Consider the following 14,929-nt stretch of genomic DNA (forward strand, 5'->3'; position numbering starts at 1 on the left):
CTGATGTGCTAACACAACAGGTAGGTGGGGCGGGCAGTCTTATTGAAGCCCACATGGCCTGTATCGTGTATGTGTGCTTGTGTGGGCCTAGGAGCTCCTGCTCTCCGATCCACGGCAGCTGTCTTCCGTTTCCATCACAGAAGCTGAGCAGATAAGAAAGTTATACTATTTGGCACTTCCAAAAACTCTGAAAAATTTATAGGAGAACTGTTGGTAGCTGCCGCTCTGCATTGCTGGATAATTCTCTTCTGCAAACACACAATAGATATGTAAATATATAACAAACCAGAAAGCATCTCCTAACCTACTAAGGAGGGAGACCTGCCTGCAAATCATGTCAAATGTGAAAAGGAAGTAAATCAGCCAAAATCGATGCAATTACTATTTGAGGTATGGGTGGAAATAAGGTTGGATACATCAGTCTTTTTCCAGTCCATGTCTAGTTTGCATGTGCTCATTTATACCTCTCTTCTATCGTATTTCCGCTTTAAGCTGCAATTTAAAAAAAATTCTGCACAAAAATATTTTAAATCCTATGTTTTATTACAAAATACATATTCACACATGTACTTCAATCGCAGTGTATTTCTAAATTTAACCTAAAATATGCACGTTAGTACTTTTTTGAGCCAGCAACTTTATCACAAAATTCTGACAATAAGAACTCTGAAGAATAATTACATTCTGATCCACACATTAGACCAAGAGCAGCAGATAAGGTCAGTTTGCATCAGAATTCAGAGAAAACGGATTTGCCAAGGATCCCCAGGTGGATCAGACAGAAGCAAACAATTGGCTCATTTTTGAGCCACAATTTGTCTAATTACATGCAGACCTTAGGGAAGATCCACATATGCAAACAAAGGAAACTACCTTATACAGGGTTAGACCACTGGTCTACCTAGATCAGGACTGACCGGCAGCACCTCTCTAGAGTTTCAGACTTGGACTCTTTCCCAACCCTGCCTAGAGATGCTGAGGATTGAATCTGGGATCTTCTGCGTGCAAAGCAGTTGCTGTTCCACTGAGTTGCCGTTCCACTGAGTTGCCGTGCTTCACACTTGATTCCAGTATTGTTAAGGGAAGATTGGCATCTCAGGTTTAATCTTTCATATCACCAAATGCTCATACTGTTCCTATCTACTCGGGGCAACCTCTTTTTTTTCTGGTCTGTATCCCTGGGGATGCCTTGCTTGAATTTTGTCAGTGTGACCTGCTAACTTAATATTTCATAAGGGTTCACCTCCCCTAATGATCACTAATAACTAATGTGCATGTGAGTGCATGCACACTGAGGCACCATGTCATGTATAGTCTACTGTTTCGCACACTGCAGCCGGCAAGGTTTATTTCTCACAGCTGATAACAAATGCCAGGGGAAAAAATGTAATCTCTTGACCAAAACAGCCATCACCCTCTTGACTTTTAAGACAGTGGAGGACTGAGCTACTGTTGAATACACAAGCTTCAACCGTCTGTAAGAGTAAAGAGTCATTGCTGGTGGGAAAACAGGTTTTATAAGCATGTCCCCATTTCCATCTGTCGCAAGTTGGAAGGTATGCACCACTCAATGCTGATTCAAAACAACACTCTTCAGTGGACTCAATATTTCGAGTGGATCCACTCAGGTGTTCTCAGTTCTCACCAATCATTCATAATTTGGGGATTCACAGCAGGACATGTGCACCAGCTCCACTTAAAGGCACTGTCTACAGTCCCTCAAGTGCAATAGCTCATTCAACACATTAAAGTCCATCAGATATTCAGCTCTCATGTATGAACTAGCCTTAAGCTCCCAGTCATAAAGTGCTGCACTTATCAAATAAGATCCATGTCTGTGAGACAAAACCACAGCTCAGTAGTAGAGCACATGCTTTGCATGGAGAAGGTTCCAGGTGCAATCCCTGGCATCTCCAGTTGTTGTTTTAATGGATCAGATAGCAGGTAATGGGAAAGAACTCTGCTTGAGACCCAAAAGAGCTGCTGCCAATATTGACCTAGACGAACAAACAACCTGTCCTACTCTAAGGCAGCTTCTTAGGACATGTACACACTATGTGACAATGTGCATTCAGTCATCCCCATGCTGTCCCTGTCCCACACTATCTTTCAATCTAAAGAACATTCTGTTGGAACAGTTATAATCCATTTTGTGCTGAGAGAGTGCACTTCTCAAGTGCATGCTGCATACATGCAGTGGTGGCTGGTGCTCCACGTCAGTGGCACAGTGGAATCCGCTCCAGGCTTTAGTCCAAACTTTCAAGGAACTATCCAACACCTTGGACAGTTCCTGAAAGATTGGTCCAAAACCTGGAGTGGATTCCGCTGCCTGGCTGACATGGAGCCACCAAGCCACCACTGCATACATGAGCACAGAGAGCGCACTTCCTCAGGCCACCTCCTATTGGAGCAGAGCTGCTGATGTTGCAGGACTGTGCCAGTCCCCCTCACCATGTTTAACTTGTCTATGAACGAAATAGGCAATATAGGTAGCAGCACAGTGACTTAGCCACCTCTGTATACCAATACTGATCCCTGTACATCTGTATATCAACACACCAGACTAGTTTTCCAGACTACATGGACAGTAGATGCTGCTTCAGATTACGTTATCACGCAACGATGTGTACAACTGCAAAGTGCGCTGTGAAAAAAAGAAATGCTGGTGCATTTCAAAGACATTTCAAACTTTTTCAGTCCAAGGGCCACATTCCTTTCTGGGCAACCTTTCAGGAGCCACATGCCAGTGGTGGGTGGGGCCTGATGCCCCAAAAGTGGATGAAGCAATGAATAGATTCTATGAATTAATGTCACCTTTTTTTTTTTTTTACAGAAGTATTTTCTACACACACTCCTCTCTATCTGACATCCCGGCAAGCAACAGGCATCGTCCGAGTTTCAGCCAGGGAAATACACTCACGGAGTGTGCAAAGCAGGGTGGGGGAAGGGTAAGACCCAGGGAGAGTCCCAAGGGCCAGACAGACAGGGCCACATTCCGCCCCCAGGCCTGAAGTTTCCCCACCTCTGCTTTCCAGGCAGGGTTCAAATCACGAACGTCTTACCAAAAGGGTAAAAGAGACCACTTGCCCTTATTCATGTCACAGCAGCATGAATTTAAGGCTACTGTACCGGGAACAAGGATTGCCCTGTTGTAGTAAAGAGAAGAAGGACAGAACACGATAACTTAAAAGATCTAAAAAGAACAGAGAAGGGGAAAAAAAGGAATACGTCTCTAGAATCCAGATGACGCTACTCTCTGGCCTATTACTGGAGTAAAGGCTACTTGATTTCAAAGATACATGTTGAAGTCTAATAGGAGACAATTGTTCCAATACAATAAATGGCCGGGGGCGAGGGAGAGGGGAGAGCAGAAAAATAAATATCCGTGGATGGGTCTGATGTCCTTGCTTGGATTCCTCATGCTTTGTTTCTGAGATATCTGCATGGTAACATAGGCTAACACCACTGAACGAATGAGTGAATAAATGATGTCAGTATTGAGGCTGGGGTTTGGGGTTTTTTTTTGCACATTTGTGTGCAGTGCACCCATCCCACCTGGGAGAAAATGTTGCAGCATTTGGGCCTTTTCCTTTAGAGAAAAGACAAGTAAGAGGCAACAAAACAGAAGTCTATAAAATTATGCACGACACGGAGACAGCGGATACAGAAACATTTTTCTCCCTCTCTCACAACACTGTGACTGATGGACATCCAACTGAAAGTTGGAAGATTCAGGACAGACAAAAGAAAGCACTTCTTCACAGATAGTTAAACAATGGGAATTGCTCCCACAGGCGGCAGTGATGGCCACCAACTTGGATGGTTTTAAAAGAGGATTAGAATTACATGGAGGATAAGGCTATCGGCAGCTACTATCCATGACGGCTATGCTCTGCCTCCGTGGTCATAGGCAGCATGCTTCTAAAGACCACTTGCTGGAAACCAAGAGGGGAGAGTGCTCTTGCGCTCGGGTCTTGCCTGTGAGTTTCCCACAGACATCTGGTTGGGCACTGTAAAAACAGGATGCAGAATTACATGGGTCATTGGCCTGATCCAGCACTCTTTTGTTCTTATGTCATTTGCATGGTGGCGTGAGCTGGCTTCCTATCAAACACAAGAGCTAACAGCTGGTTGAATGTCAGAAATGGGCTTTCATGCGCCAATCCTTTGGAACAGTTGGCTTTTTAAAATGTGTATCTGTAATCATGAGCGCTAGGAAATTATTTCACCTATCAAAGCTGGTTTTTTTCCTAACTGCAATCTGTGGGACTGCAAAATAAGTGCCTAGAGTGGGGAAAGCCTGATCCCTTCCCCTCATGTAAATGGACACTCCTATTTAGGCATATAGAAGTTTTCTAATTTAAAAAATTGCTCAAGTAAAAGTTACAACAGCAAGGCAGGAGCATCTGCAGGTGGATTTTACTTATTTTGTTGAATGTTAGTTTAGTAGTTTGCTACGTTGTTTCGGGTGCTGTTGTTGCAGAGTATAACGAATACATTTTAGAAATCAACAAATACTTAAGACTCCTATAGCGTTTGTTTTATGGAACTTCATCTAGCCCACAGGGAAACATTTAGCTATGTCCCTGAGCAAGCAGTTATCTGGAAAACAAAAGTTTGTAAATATTAAGGTGTTCTAGCGGGACGTTAGGCAGTGGAACAAAAAAAATGTTTCTGCTCATTGGTCCAAAATGAAATTATTATGAGGAATAATAATTCTGCTGAGCAGTGAAATAACCCACAAAGGAGTTGTGTGTGGCTTGCAAAACTGCATCTTGTTTAAAGCTTCTTGCACAATAAGGACAGACAGTAAAGCAGACCAGGAAAACATGCTCTGTAATAATTTATATCCCATGCTGATAACTGCTTAACAAAAATTGGCTCTGTTGGAGTAGTTCAATGGACAACCCACTAAATCAGTGCCAAAACTAGCATGGATTCTAACAGAACTGACTTGTGTCCAATATAGAACTGTCAGTATCAAATACAGCAGGGGTTCCCAAACTCTGGTCCGTGGACCACTCGTTCAGGCAGTCCTCGGCGTGCGTTCATATTGACCTTTAATTGTACTTTATTGCTTGTTTTATTTCTTACATTGTATTTTATTGTATTACAATTTGAATTTTATGGAACGCAAATTGTAATACAAGAAATAAAAGATGCAATAAAAATACAATTAGACATCCTATAGGGTCTAGCACAGCGCATGACAATTCCTACACGAGGCAGAAAAACAATTAAGTGGTCTATCAAGACCCTCAGCAATTTTCAGGCGGTCCGTGGGGAGAAAAGGTTGGGAACCACTGAAATGCAGAACACTGGTAGCTGCCTTTTAATTAGACCAGCGTTCCCCATCCTGGTGCCCTCTGGATGTTTTAGATTATAAACTCCCATCAGCGCCACAAGGAGGACCCAAGCTACGCTGGCCGGGGCTGATGGGATTTGTGGCCCAAAACCGCAGGAGGGCACCAGGTTAGGGAAGAATGACTGAGACCACTGGTCTATTTAGCTCAGTAGAATTTAGTAGTCTGATTGGCCGCAGCAATTCAGGATCCTACAGGAAGTATCATGGATGGAACTGCAGGCCTTTTGCACGCAAAGCATCTGCTCAGCCAATGAGCAATGGAACTGGACTGCCCTCAAGTCAATTCTGACTTACGGTGACCCTACGAATAGGGTTTTTGTGGTAAGAAGTATTCAGAGGGGGGTTACCATTGCCTTCCTTCGAGGCTGAGAGGCAGTGACTGGCCAAAGGTCACCCAGTGAGCTTCATGGCTGTGTGGGGATTCAAACCCTGGTCTCCCAGGTCGTAGTCCAACACCTTAACCACTACACCACACTGGCTCTCACCAATGAGCAATAGTCCCTCAATATATAATCACTATAATCTCCATGCCATTCGCCCAGTACATTTTTTTTAAAAAAAATCTGATAGCTAATCTATATAGATGTAAATGTATAAATTCTCAGTCATGGGGGCGGGGGGGGAGGTGGGTAATAACCCCCCCCCCAAATCCATTGGATAGTCAACATCACTCTGAATGAAAATTGAAATGAATGAATAGCTAAACAGATAATCTTGAAACACAAGAAAGAACAAAATCTAAGGTGTTTCTAGTTCATTGCACAGCTTGGCCGAGAACTGTGTGGACCACAAAGATAATTACACAAATTCCAATAGGCACCTGGTTGGCCTTCTTGTGGGAAGTAGCATGCTTGTCCAGATGGGCCTTTGGTCTAGTAGGGCTTGTCTCAAGATTCACCTTAAAAAGCTTGTGTCTAACAAGCTGTAGTTACAAAGAGGCCCGCCATAGAGCTACAATTCTCAGCACCCTTGAACTACAGTTACATGGATCCTTTGGGGAAAGTCACGACTGTTTAAAGTGGTGCAATGTTGCTTTAAATGTATAGTGCAGATAGGTCCTAAACCCGGAAAGGTATTCAAGAAAAGTATTATTCATAGGCTATCTCTGGACTTAGATCAGGGTTGGGGAACCTGCAGCCCTCCAGATGTTACTGGACCAACTCCCATCAGCCAGTAAAGCCCATAGTCAGGGACGAGAGAAACTGCAGCCCAACAACATCTGGAGTGCCACAGGCTCTCCAACCTGACTTATACAGGTGGAGCAGGGATTGCAGGCCATCCATTTCACATCCTTGGTGCCGCAGTAATAAGTATTTATACGTAGTAATTATACACAGCCACATACAAAGAGCTCTGCTGCATCAGGCCAAAGGCCCATCTAGTCTAGCATCCTCAGTGTCCAAGAAGATGCTCATGGGGACCCCTCAAGCAAGTCCTGTGGACCTGAGACAACAGCAGTCTCCCCCCACTAGTGATTCCCAGGATCTGGTTTTTAATGCGGACACCCCCTGCCCAAAGCAGCTCACAAACATAACATACATACAACACATTATATGTAAAAAGCGTAGACACTTTGATGATTAAGTGGTATATAAATCCAGTGAAATAAAGTACAAAATAGACAGGACTTCATTTTGTGCCATAGCACTACTAAAAAAAAGAAGTCTTCAGATAAAGCACTGGAAAGTCCAAGCTCTTCTGCTTCTATGTCAATGACAAAGCAAGGCCTGCCCAAACATTCTACTGCACACAGATTTGGGGGGGGGGAGACAAAGCATTGACATTGCACTGAATATGAATTCACTGCATGTTTGCAGTTCTGCTTGGTTGTAAACATGTCAAAGGTCATTAGAATTGGACAGCTTACATCGTTTGCACATAGTGCCAGCTTGTCAGGGTTTTTTTTTTTTTAAGTATATGTTTACCTGGTATGGGCCTCAATTGCTCATACTGGGTTACCAACCTGAACGGAAGGTGGGCCATAAATATCTTTTGAAGACAGAGGAAAAAATGGATGGAGAAAAGCCCGGGGATGCGGTGGGGGGAGAAATGTAAGGGGGAAAAAGAGAGGAGACAGATCAAGACACAGTAAAGGTTAAAATAATCAGAGAAAAATGAAGGCTGCCATTGATGCATGCTTGCTTGGAGGTAAGCCCACTTATTTTCAAGGAGGGTTGCTTTGGGGCTGTAGAAGTGGCTCTTGTGTTGCACATGTGGGTTAAAAGTGGGTACTGGGACTGGAAATGGAAAACCAGCTCTACTGTAGTAGTTAAGAGCATTGAACTAGGAACCAGAGAGATTCAAATCCCTGCTCAGCCCCGAGGCTCACTTGGTAACCTCGCACCAGTCACTGTCTCTCAGCCTAACAGAGCTCACAGGGATGTTGCGGAAATAAAAGGGGATGGAACCAAGTGTGCCACCCTGAGCTCCACGAAGGTAAAGTGGGCAAAAATGTATTTAAAATAATAGTAATAATAATAATAGTAATGAAAAGTTGAATGCCACTGATGTATGTTGTTGATTTAACTGTATGGTATATGCACCAAAGTGTTACATTATCTACACCATGCCACATAATAAAAACAAGGATAGGCCTCTGGCACTGTCAGCTGGACAAGCTTTATTCGAATGAATGCATGAAGCTACTTTCTGACTATCTTTCATTCATCTCAATAGAGCGTGTGCAGCAGAAGGAAGTTTTGGAAGGTTAAATACACTTTTTTGTTGTATTTGCTCATACCTTTTCCTGACTAATCCTAAATGAAAAAGGGGAGGAGAGAGAGAAGGTGATGAATTAAATTCCTATCCTATCCACAACCATCAGCAGAACAGAATAAACACACACCAACATGCCAGAAAAAAACCATCAACCAAACTCAAGGCCTAAATCGCTTTTACCACTCATAGTAAAAGCATCCCATATCAACCATTATGAATGTCCTATCAATCCATTCAACCTGTGTCATTCGTTTCCACTTTCAATACACCATCTTCAGCTCAATGCTAGATGCACTCACCTGGGAGTAAGTCCCATTGAACTTAATGGGGCTTACTTCTGAATGGATATGTACAGGATTACACTGTTCATTGAGTATTTGTTTCATTTTCAAGTTGACTTTAATTTTACATCACGGCTCTAAGCCAGGGCATGGGTTTTTTTCCAAAAGGGAAGTTAAAAGTTTGTTTTTTTAAAAAAGGAAAAAGTGATTATTTAAAGCATGAAACCACTACTTCATATTTGGGAGGCAGGGGACAGCAAAGACAGTAGACACAAGCCTCCACCATGAGATGTTACTGTGGACTAATTTCCATTAACAAATGTATTCAACTCAGAAAACAGTCATTACAAGACAAGTTCTCATCAACCAGGTTTTACTACTTTAACATCAGATACTCCAAACTGCTAAAGGACAGGAAGATCCCTATAAGATTTTATTTGATTTTAGTAACTTGGCCTAAGGTTGAAACAATCTTCAGCTATGTATTGCTTCTGCGTTTTGCTCTTTGGATAAAATTATCGAACAGTTGCAGGTAGATTTTTGCACGCATATAAACACAAGCGTATTTGTTTATAAAAAAGAACTGCATGCATATACACACAGATTTAAAAAAAAATTGCATGATTATATTTTCAATTTTGCATGCATATATACAAGCAGATTTTTTTTTAAAAAAAAATATGCATCATTGTTTTTTGGTTGATCTCCACATTCCCAACTCCCAGGGACACGGCCAAAACTCCTTACAGCAGCTTCCTAAGGCTGTATGTATGGCTACCTTTCCTTTTTTTTTTTTTTTTAAAGAAAGAAAGAAGTATTTGCCTTTCCAACAATCATTTTAACCCGCTGCTACCCATTGTCGCCTGACACCACATCTCTGCCTTGTATTAAGAGAGGGAACCAAATCCACGCGTGAAAACCAAGACGATATCCCTCCCTTCCAAGCCCGGAAGAGGGGACTCCAATTATTTCGGAGGAGTGGGAGGGGGGCATGGGGAGATGGCAGCTCTCCTCCAGCGGGGGAGAGAAACGTGTTCCTTACCGTGGCTGACGTGAGGCTGTTCTCCGCCAGGGTCAAGTGGTGAGGCTCCCACCTCCTCAAAAATTTGGAGGTGAGGATCTTGCTGAGGAATGTCCGGGGGTGCCTGATGACACAAACCTGAATGTCCCCTTCCTGGAGCAGCTTGTATCTCATCCCGCTGCAGTGGACGCCTCGCCTGCAGAGCGCGGCCCCCATTTTATGCCCTTCCGTCGCAGACATTTCGCCCAGCAAAGGCTTGCTCTCCTCGATCTGCCGAGGGTCGCTGCCTCCCCCGCCGCAGCTGCCGTTGAAATCCATCGCGGCTCGGAGAAGGTCCGCGGGCGGCGCGTTTCAGGGGTGCGGAATTATTCCCCTCTCCTCTTCCTTTCCTTCTTCTCTTTTACTGCCCACCCCGCCCCACGCACCCCCTTTCGCCTCCCTCAAAATCGTCTTGGAAATTAAAAAAAAATCCCCACGCATACAAAACCAAAGGTTGCTTCCCCCCCCCTTAAAAACAAAATTATAAAATAAAGAGAGAAAGGAGGAGAGGTGGGGAAAGCAACACCGCCCTTAAAAACAAAAACAAAAACGCGCGCGTACACAAAGAGGAGGAAAGGAAAGGAGGGCACCCCCCAAAATATCCTGAATTGGAAACTTCCAAAATTCAGCTTCTTTCCTTTGGCTGCGGGTGCTTTGATCCTCTCGTCTCCTTTTGTTTTCTGGTGGCGATCTGGGGGTGGGGAAAGGGTGCGGAGTGGCGGCCTCGTTGCTCAGTTCCCCAAATCCATGTTGGAAAGAAAAGATCGCTCCCCACGCACAGGAAGCCAGAGACAAAAGGTAGGCTTCATCCAAAAGGCAGGCAAGGCAAGGCGCGGGGCGGGCGTGGGAATCCTCTTTGTGTGAGCGGAAAGGCGGCGGCGGCGGCGAAGACAGAGCAAGCGACGATAATAATAATGGGGAGGGGGAGAGAGAAAGGTTTCGGTCTCCCCTTTGCTTGCTCCTTGTTCCTGCCCAGGCTACTGCTACTGCTGCTGCTGTGCACGTCTGAATGGGCTCAGCAGACGCGTGTCCGAGGGAGGCGGAGGGAGCGGGCGTCAGGATGGAGGGAGGGAGGGATGCGCGTGGCGTGGACCAGGGGAGAAAGGCGCGTGGAGCTGTCTTCGCTTCCTCCTCCTCCTCCTCCTCCTCCTCGGTGCCTCTGCCTCCTCCTGCCGCTGGCGAGGAAGAGGCACGAGCTCCGCGGAAAGATTGTTGCGGGAGATGCTCCGGAGCTCGTCGGATTGGTCCCCCACGGTCACGTGCGGCCCGCTCTGACGTCAATGCCAGCTGGAAGAGCTGCTCCGCAGGGCTGCTACTCTTGTCGTTCGCTCTCTTCAGGCAGACTGGGGGCTAAGAAGGGGGAGGAGGGGGGTCAGGCTGGTTGGCACGGCGCGTCACAAAGTGGGGAGGGGGGTGGAGCGGGAGATTCCAGCTTAGGGGCTGTTGCGGGGAGGGGGGGACGCAGGAAGAAAAGAAACAACAGCCGAGGAGGATAATAAATCATCCTGATCTCCTTGTTAGATGGGGTTTTTTTTATAAAAAAACAAAACACTGTCATCTTGGTGTTTTTTTTAATCTGTCATTTTTTTAAAAAAATCATGACTGTTTCTTATTTTTAACTCTTGTTCCAGTCGCTTGCATGGAGAGATGGGAAATAAATATTTTAAATAAAATGAAAAAGCATTACTATATTTATTTATTTGTTAAATTTATATCCCTTCCTCCTAGATCTAGAGGGAGTCCAGGGCAGCAAACAGAAACACTGAAAACACTCCAAAACATCTTAAAAACAAGACTAAAAACAAAACACTTAAAAAAAAAAAGGTTTTAAAATATCTAAAAAAGCAATTCCAGCACAGAAGCAGACTGGAATAACGTCTCTCCGTAAAAGGCTTGTTAAAAGAGAAAGGTCTTCAGTAGGCACTGAAAAGATAACAGAGATAGTGCCTGTCTAATATTTAAGGGGGGGGGGATTCCAAAGGGGAGGTGCCACTACACTAAAGATCTGTATCCTATGTTGTGCGGAACAGCTTCCTGATATGATGGTTATCTGCAGGAGGCCCTCACCTGCAGAGCGCAGCGATCAATTGGGTATATAAAGGGTAAGATTATATTTCAAGTATTATTAACTATTATTATTACTATTATTATTGACTATTAATACTGTTGCTACTATTAAGATTAATTGCCACCTTTTTGCATAAGTGTTCAAGGCAGTGTAAGAAACACAAAATAAGTATGTAAAAATCAAAATAAATATTTTGTATTCTGCCTTTTTTTAAGAAGGTACACAAGGTGGCTTGCATAAAACCAAGGTAATACTAAATAGGTATCATATAAAATTAAAATAAATAACCATTATTATAACAAATTCCAAACAGATGTCAAGTAGGATTGTAAAATATAATTTAAGGTGCTTCTTTAAAAAAAGCACTAAAACAAAAGCAGATTAATAAGCAAAATAAGGCTATGTATACACCACAGTGTTATTGTGCATGCAAGTGACACAGATCTAATTTTTCCATATGCACTTCTCCATCCATACATGAGCGCTTTCAGTTTAAAGATATCTTGATGTTACATGTGCACACACTTGTGGGGGTGGGAGAGCTGCTAGGAGATGCCCTGTTCCCTTCACAGAGCTTCAATCAGAGCAGCAGTCAGTTAAACCACTCTGGCCAATGGAGCTCTGTCAGGGGAATAAGAGCCTCCTCTCAGCACCCTTCACAAACCACACTTCCCAGGATTCTTTGGGGGAAGCCTGACTATCTCATGTGAAATCAAAGTCTGGTGTGGGTATGGCCCCCCGATTAGCCAAGCCCAGTAGCTGTGAGTCTGGCTTTTAGAACACTGACAGTTGGTTCTTACTGAGCATGCCTGACATTATAATAGACTTCAATGTAAAAATTCTTAAATTAATTAAAAATCAGCCAGGCATTTTTTAAACTTTTAAACTGCAGAATATGAAGGTCAGCATGGGGCAAGGTCAGTAACAGGATTACAGGTACTCTGTGAACATGGCTGATTTTTAATGACAAAGCTCCAGTGTCTACTCAAGAATACTGGAACTATCGTGATGAATTAAGTGTCCAAGATGGCATCATAATCAAAGGACACCGAATACTCATTCCAAAGGCCATGAGAAAAGACATATTATCAAGAATACATTGCGGTCATACTGGAATAGATCAAGTTTGCAGAAAGCTAGAGATGTGGTATACTGGCCAAACATTACTAATGACATCAGAGACCTTGTACACAGGGCTGTGGAGTCGGTATGTCAAACCTTCGACTCCGACTTCTACTGTCTGGCTCCAACTCCTCTATTTTTCTACTGTCCGACTCTGACTCCTTCATAAATGGCAAATGTATATTAATTTTTCTACTGTCTGACTCCAACTCCGACTCCTTCATAAATGGCAAATGTATAATAATGTATTAATATTAATAAATTAATATTAATATTAAAATATTAATTTTATTTTGAAGTCAGTCAGTACATTTCTACCGACTCCGACTCCACCCAAAATTGCTTCTGACTCTGACTCTGACTCCACCCAAAATTGCTTCTGACTCCATGACACCAACTCCACAGCCCTGCTTGTACACAACTGTGATGTGTGTGCTGTGTTCCAAGCCAGGGAGCAAAAAGAACCATTGGTGATACACGGCATTCCTAACAGACCATGGAGTAAGGTAGGAATGGACCTTTTCACAGAAAATGGCAGCAATTATCTCATTCTGGTAGACTACTATTCAGACTTCTGGGAAATGGATAAACTGTCAGATACATCAGCAACCGTAACAGAAAGAATCATGAACCACTTCATTGGACTTGGCATACCTGACTGTGTGATTTCAGACGGTGGACCACAGTTCACTTCCAAAGAATTTGCCACATTTTCAAAAGACTGGGAATTTCACCACATAACGTCATCTCCCTACAACAGTCAGTCTAATGGCAAAGCTGAATCAGCTGTCAAAATTGCAAAAACTCTATTCAAGAAAACAGCAAGAAATAAAGAAAACATATGGCAAGCTATCCTAGAGTGGAGAAATACTCCAACTGCTGGCATGAATAGCAGCCCAGTGCAAAGACTTATGTCCAGAAGCACACAATCCTCTCTACCTACAGCTCTTGCATTATTGAAACCCCAAATTGCAATGAAAGTCACAGATCAGCTGCAACACAAACACAATGAAACTAAAAGCTATTATGACAGGGATTCAAAAGAGCTACCACCTCTGCACACTGGAGATTCTGTACGTGTCCAATTATTTCCTCAAGACAAGACATGTCCTTGGACAAAAGGAACATGCATGGGACAAATAAATCCCCAGACTTATATTGTTGAAGTCAATGGGCGCTCATATCAACGGAATCCTAAGTTCATTCGCCTAATAAGTCCTCAGGGACTTAAAGACACCTCAGATATGGGGGATGATGATATACAGGATAATTCCATCATTCCATGCGCTGATGAAGATGCACACCATACTCCAGGCCCTGAACCACAAACTAAAGAGACACATGTAACTGTATCACCAACACTGAACAGTGACCTTGTCAAGAGCACACGTACCCGCAATCATATCAAACCACCTAAACGATACACAGATTTTGTATTAGATGACTGATATGCATTTTAATTATCAGTTATTCAGAACCAGCACTACTTTCAAGTTAATTGTTTAGTTCGAGGAGTTATATTTACGTTGTTTATATGTTCTTATAACAAATATGACATTTGGGATGTTATAATAGGTAGCAGTTCCATCCAGCAGGGGGAACTGCAGGGAGACTGCCATGGAGATCTGGAAACTAAGCTCTAGACGAGTAAAGGTCAGGTGGGAGGAGCCTGAGCTAGCACAGTAGATCTTGTAAGCATTCCCTTAATAAAGCTTTAGTTATAGCAAGCAGGTTTCTGTCTTCTCTCAGCAAAGAAAGTACTATTAAAACACAAACCATGTGTGATTTCTCTCACAAATTATTCAATTATTACTCACGGGAATTGGGTTGACTGATGGGGACTCCCTAATTAAGCAGTTGGCAGATTAAAAAAAGAGAGATCATTATTTTTGATATAAAAACTGCAGATGGCGAACACAGACGAGGCATTCTCTTGGTATGAGATGAAGGGGATGCCTCTTACAGGAGGATGTCTGCTAAGACCATGCAAAACATAATCTGAATCTTTGGAGCTGTGGCCACCCAGTATGGTCTAGATCAGGGGTAGGAATCTGTGGCCTTCCAGATGTTGTTGAACTGCAACTCCCACCATCCTCAACTACTGGCCATGGACTCCAATAGCATTGTGGGGGCAGGTTCCCCATGTTTGGTTTAAACATATTCAAACAAGTTCAGAACTTTACTTGGAAACTATTTTTAAGACATGACAACTCAACAGGATAACTTCCCCTTTTAACGGCACAAAAAGCATGCAGACCCTGAAAGCTGTTAACACACTAATGTCAGCATGTGTGAAGGGCACTGCACATAAATAT

At 43.3% G+C, this 14,929-nt stretch overlaps 1 protein-coding gene across 3 annotated transcripts in view; it reads right to left on the reverse strand.

Annotated features, from left to right (window-relative positions):
* The window catches only part of CMIP (c-Maf inducing protein), a 258,040-nt gene that overhangs the window by 222,244 nt on the left and 20,867 nt on the right, over positions 1-14,929 (reverse strand). The window contains exon 1 of one of the 3 annotated variants that reach the window (XM_061594211.1): positions 9,407-10,746. The exons of 1 other annotated variant lie outside the window; for it this stretch is intronic. In XM_061594211.1, coding sequence (XP_061450195.1) covers positions 9,407-9,703 — 297 coding nt within the window. In that variant the 5' untranslated portion in view covers positions 9,704-10,746. Of the gene's footprint in view, positions 1-9,406; positions 10,747-14,929 lie in introns of those variants that run through there. One more of the 3 variants, XM_061594213.1, reaches the window with a different exon arrangement.

This window comes from Rhineura floridana, chromosome 13, assembly GCF_030035675.1.
Source record: "Rhineura floridana isolate rRhiFlo1 chromosome 13, rRhiFlo1.hap2, whole genome shotgun sequence".
Taxonomy (NCBI): Eukaryota; Metazoa; Chordata; class Lepidosauria; order Squamata; family Rhineuridae; genus Rhineura; species Rhineura floridana.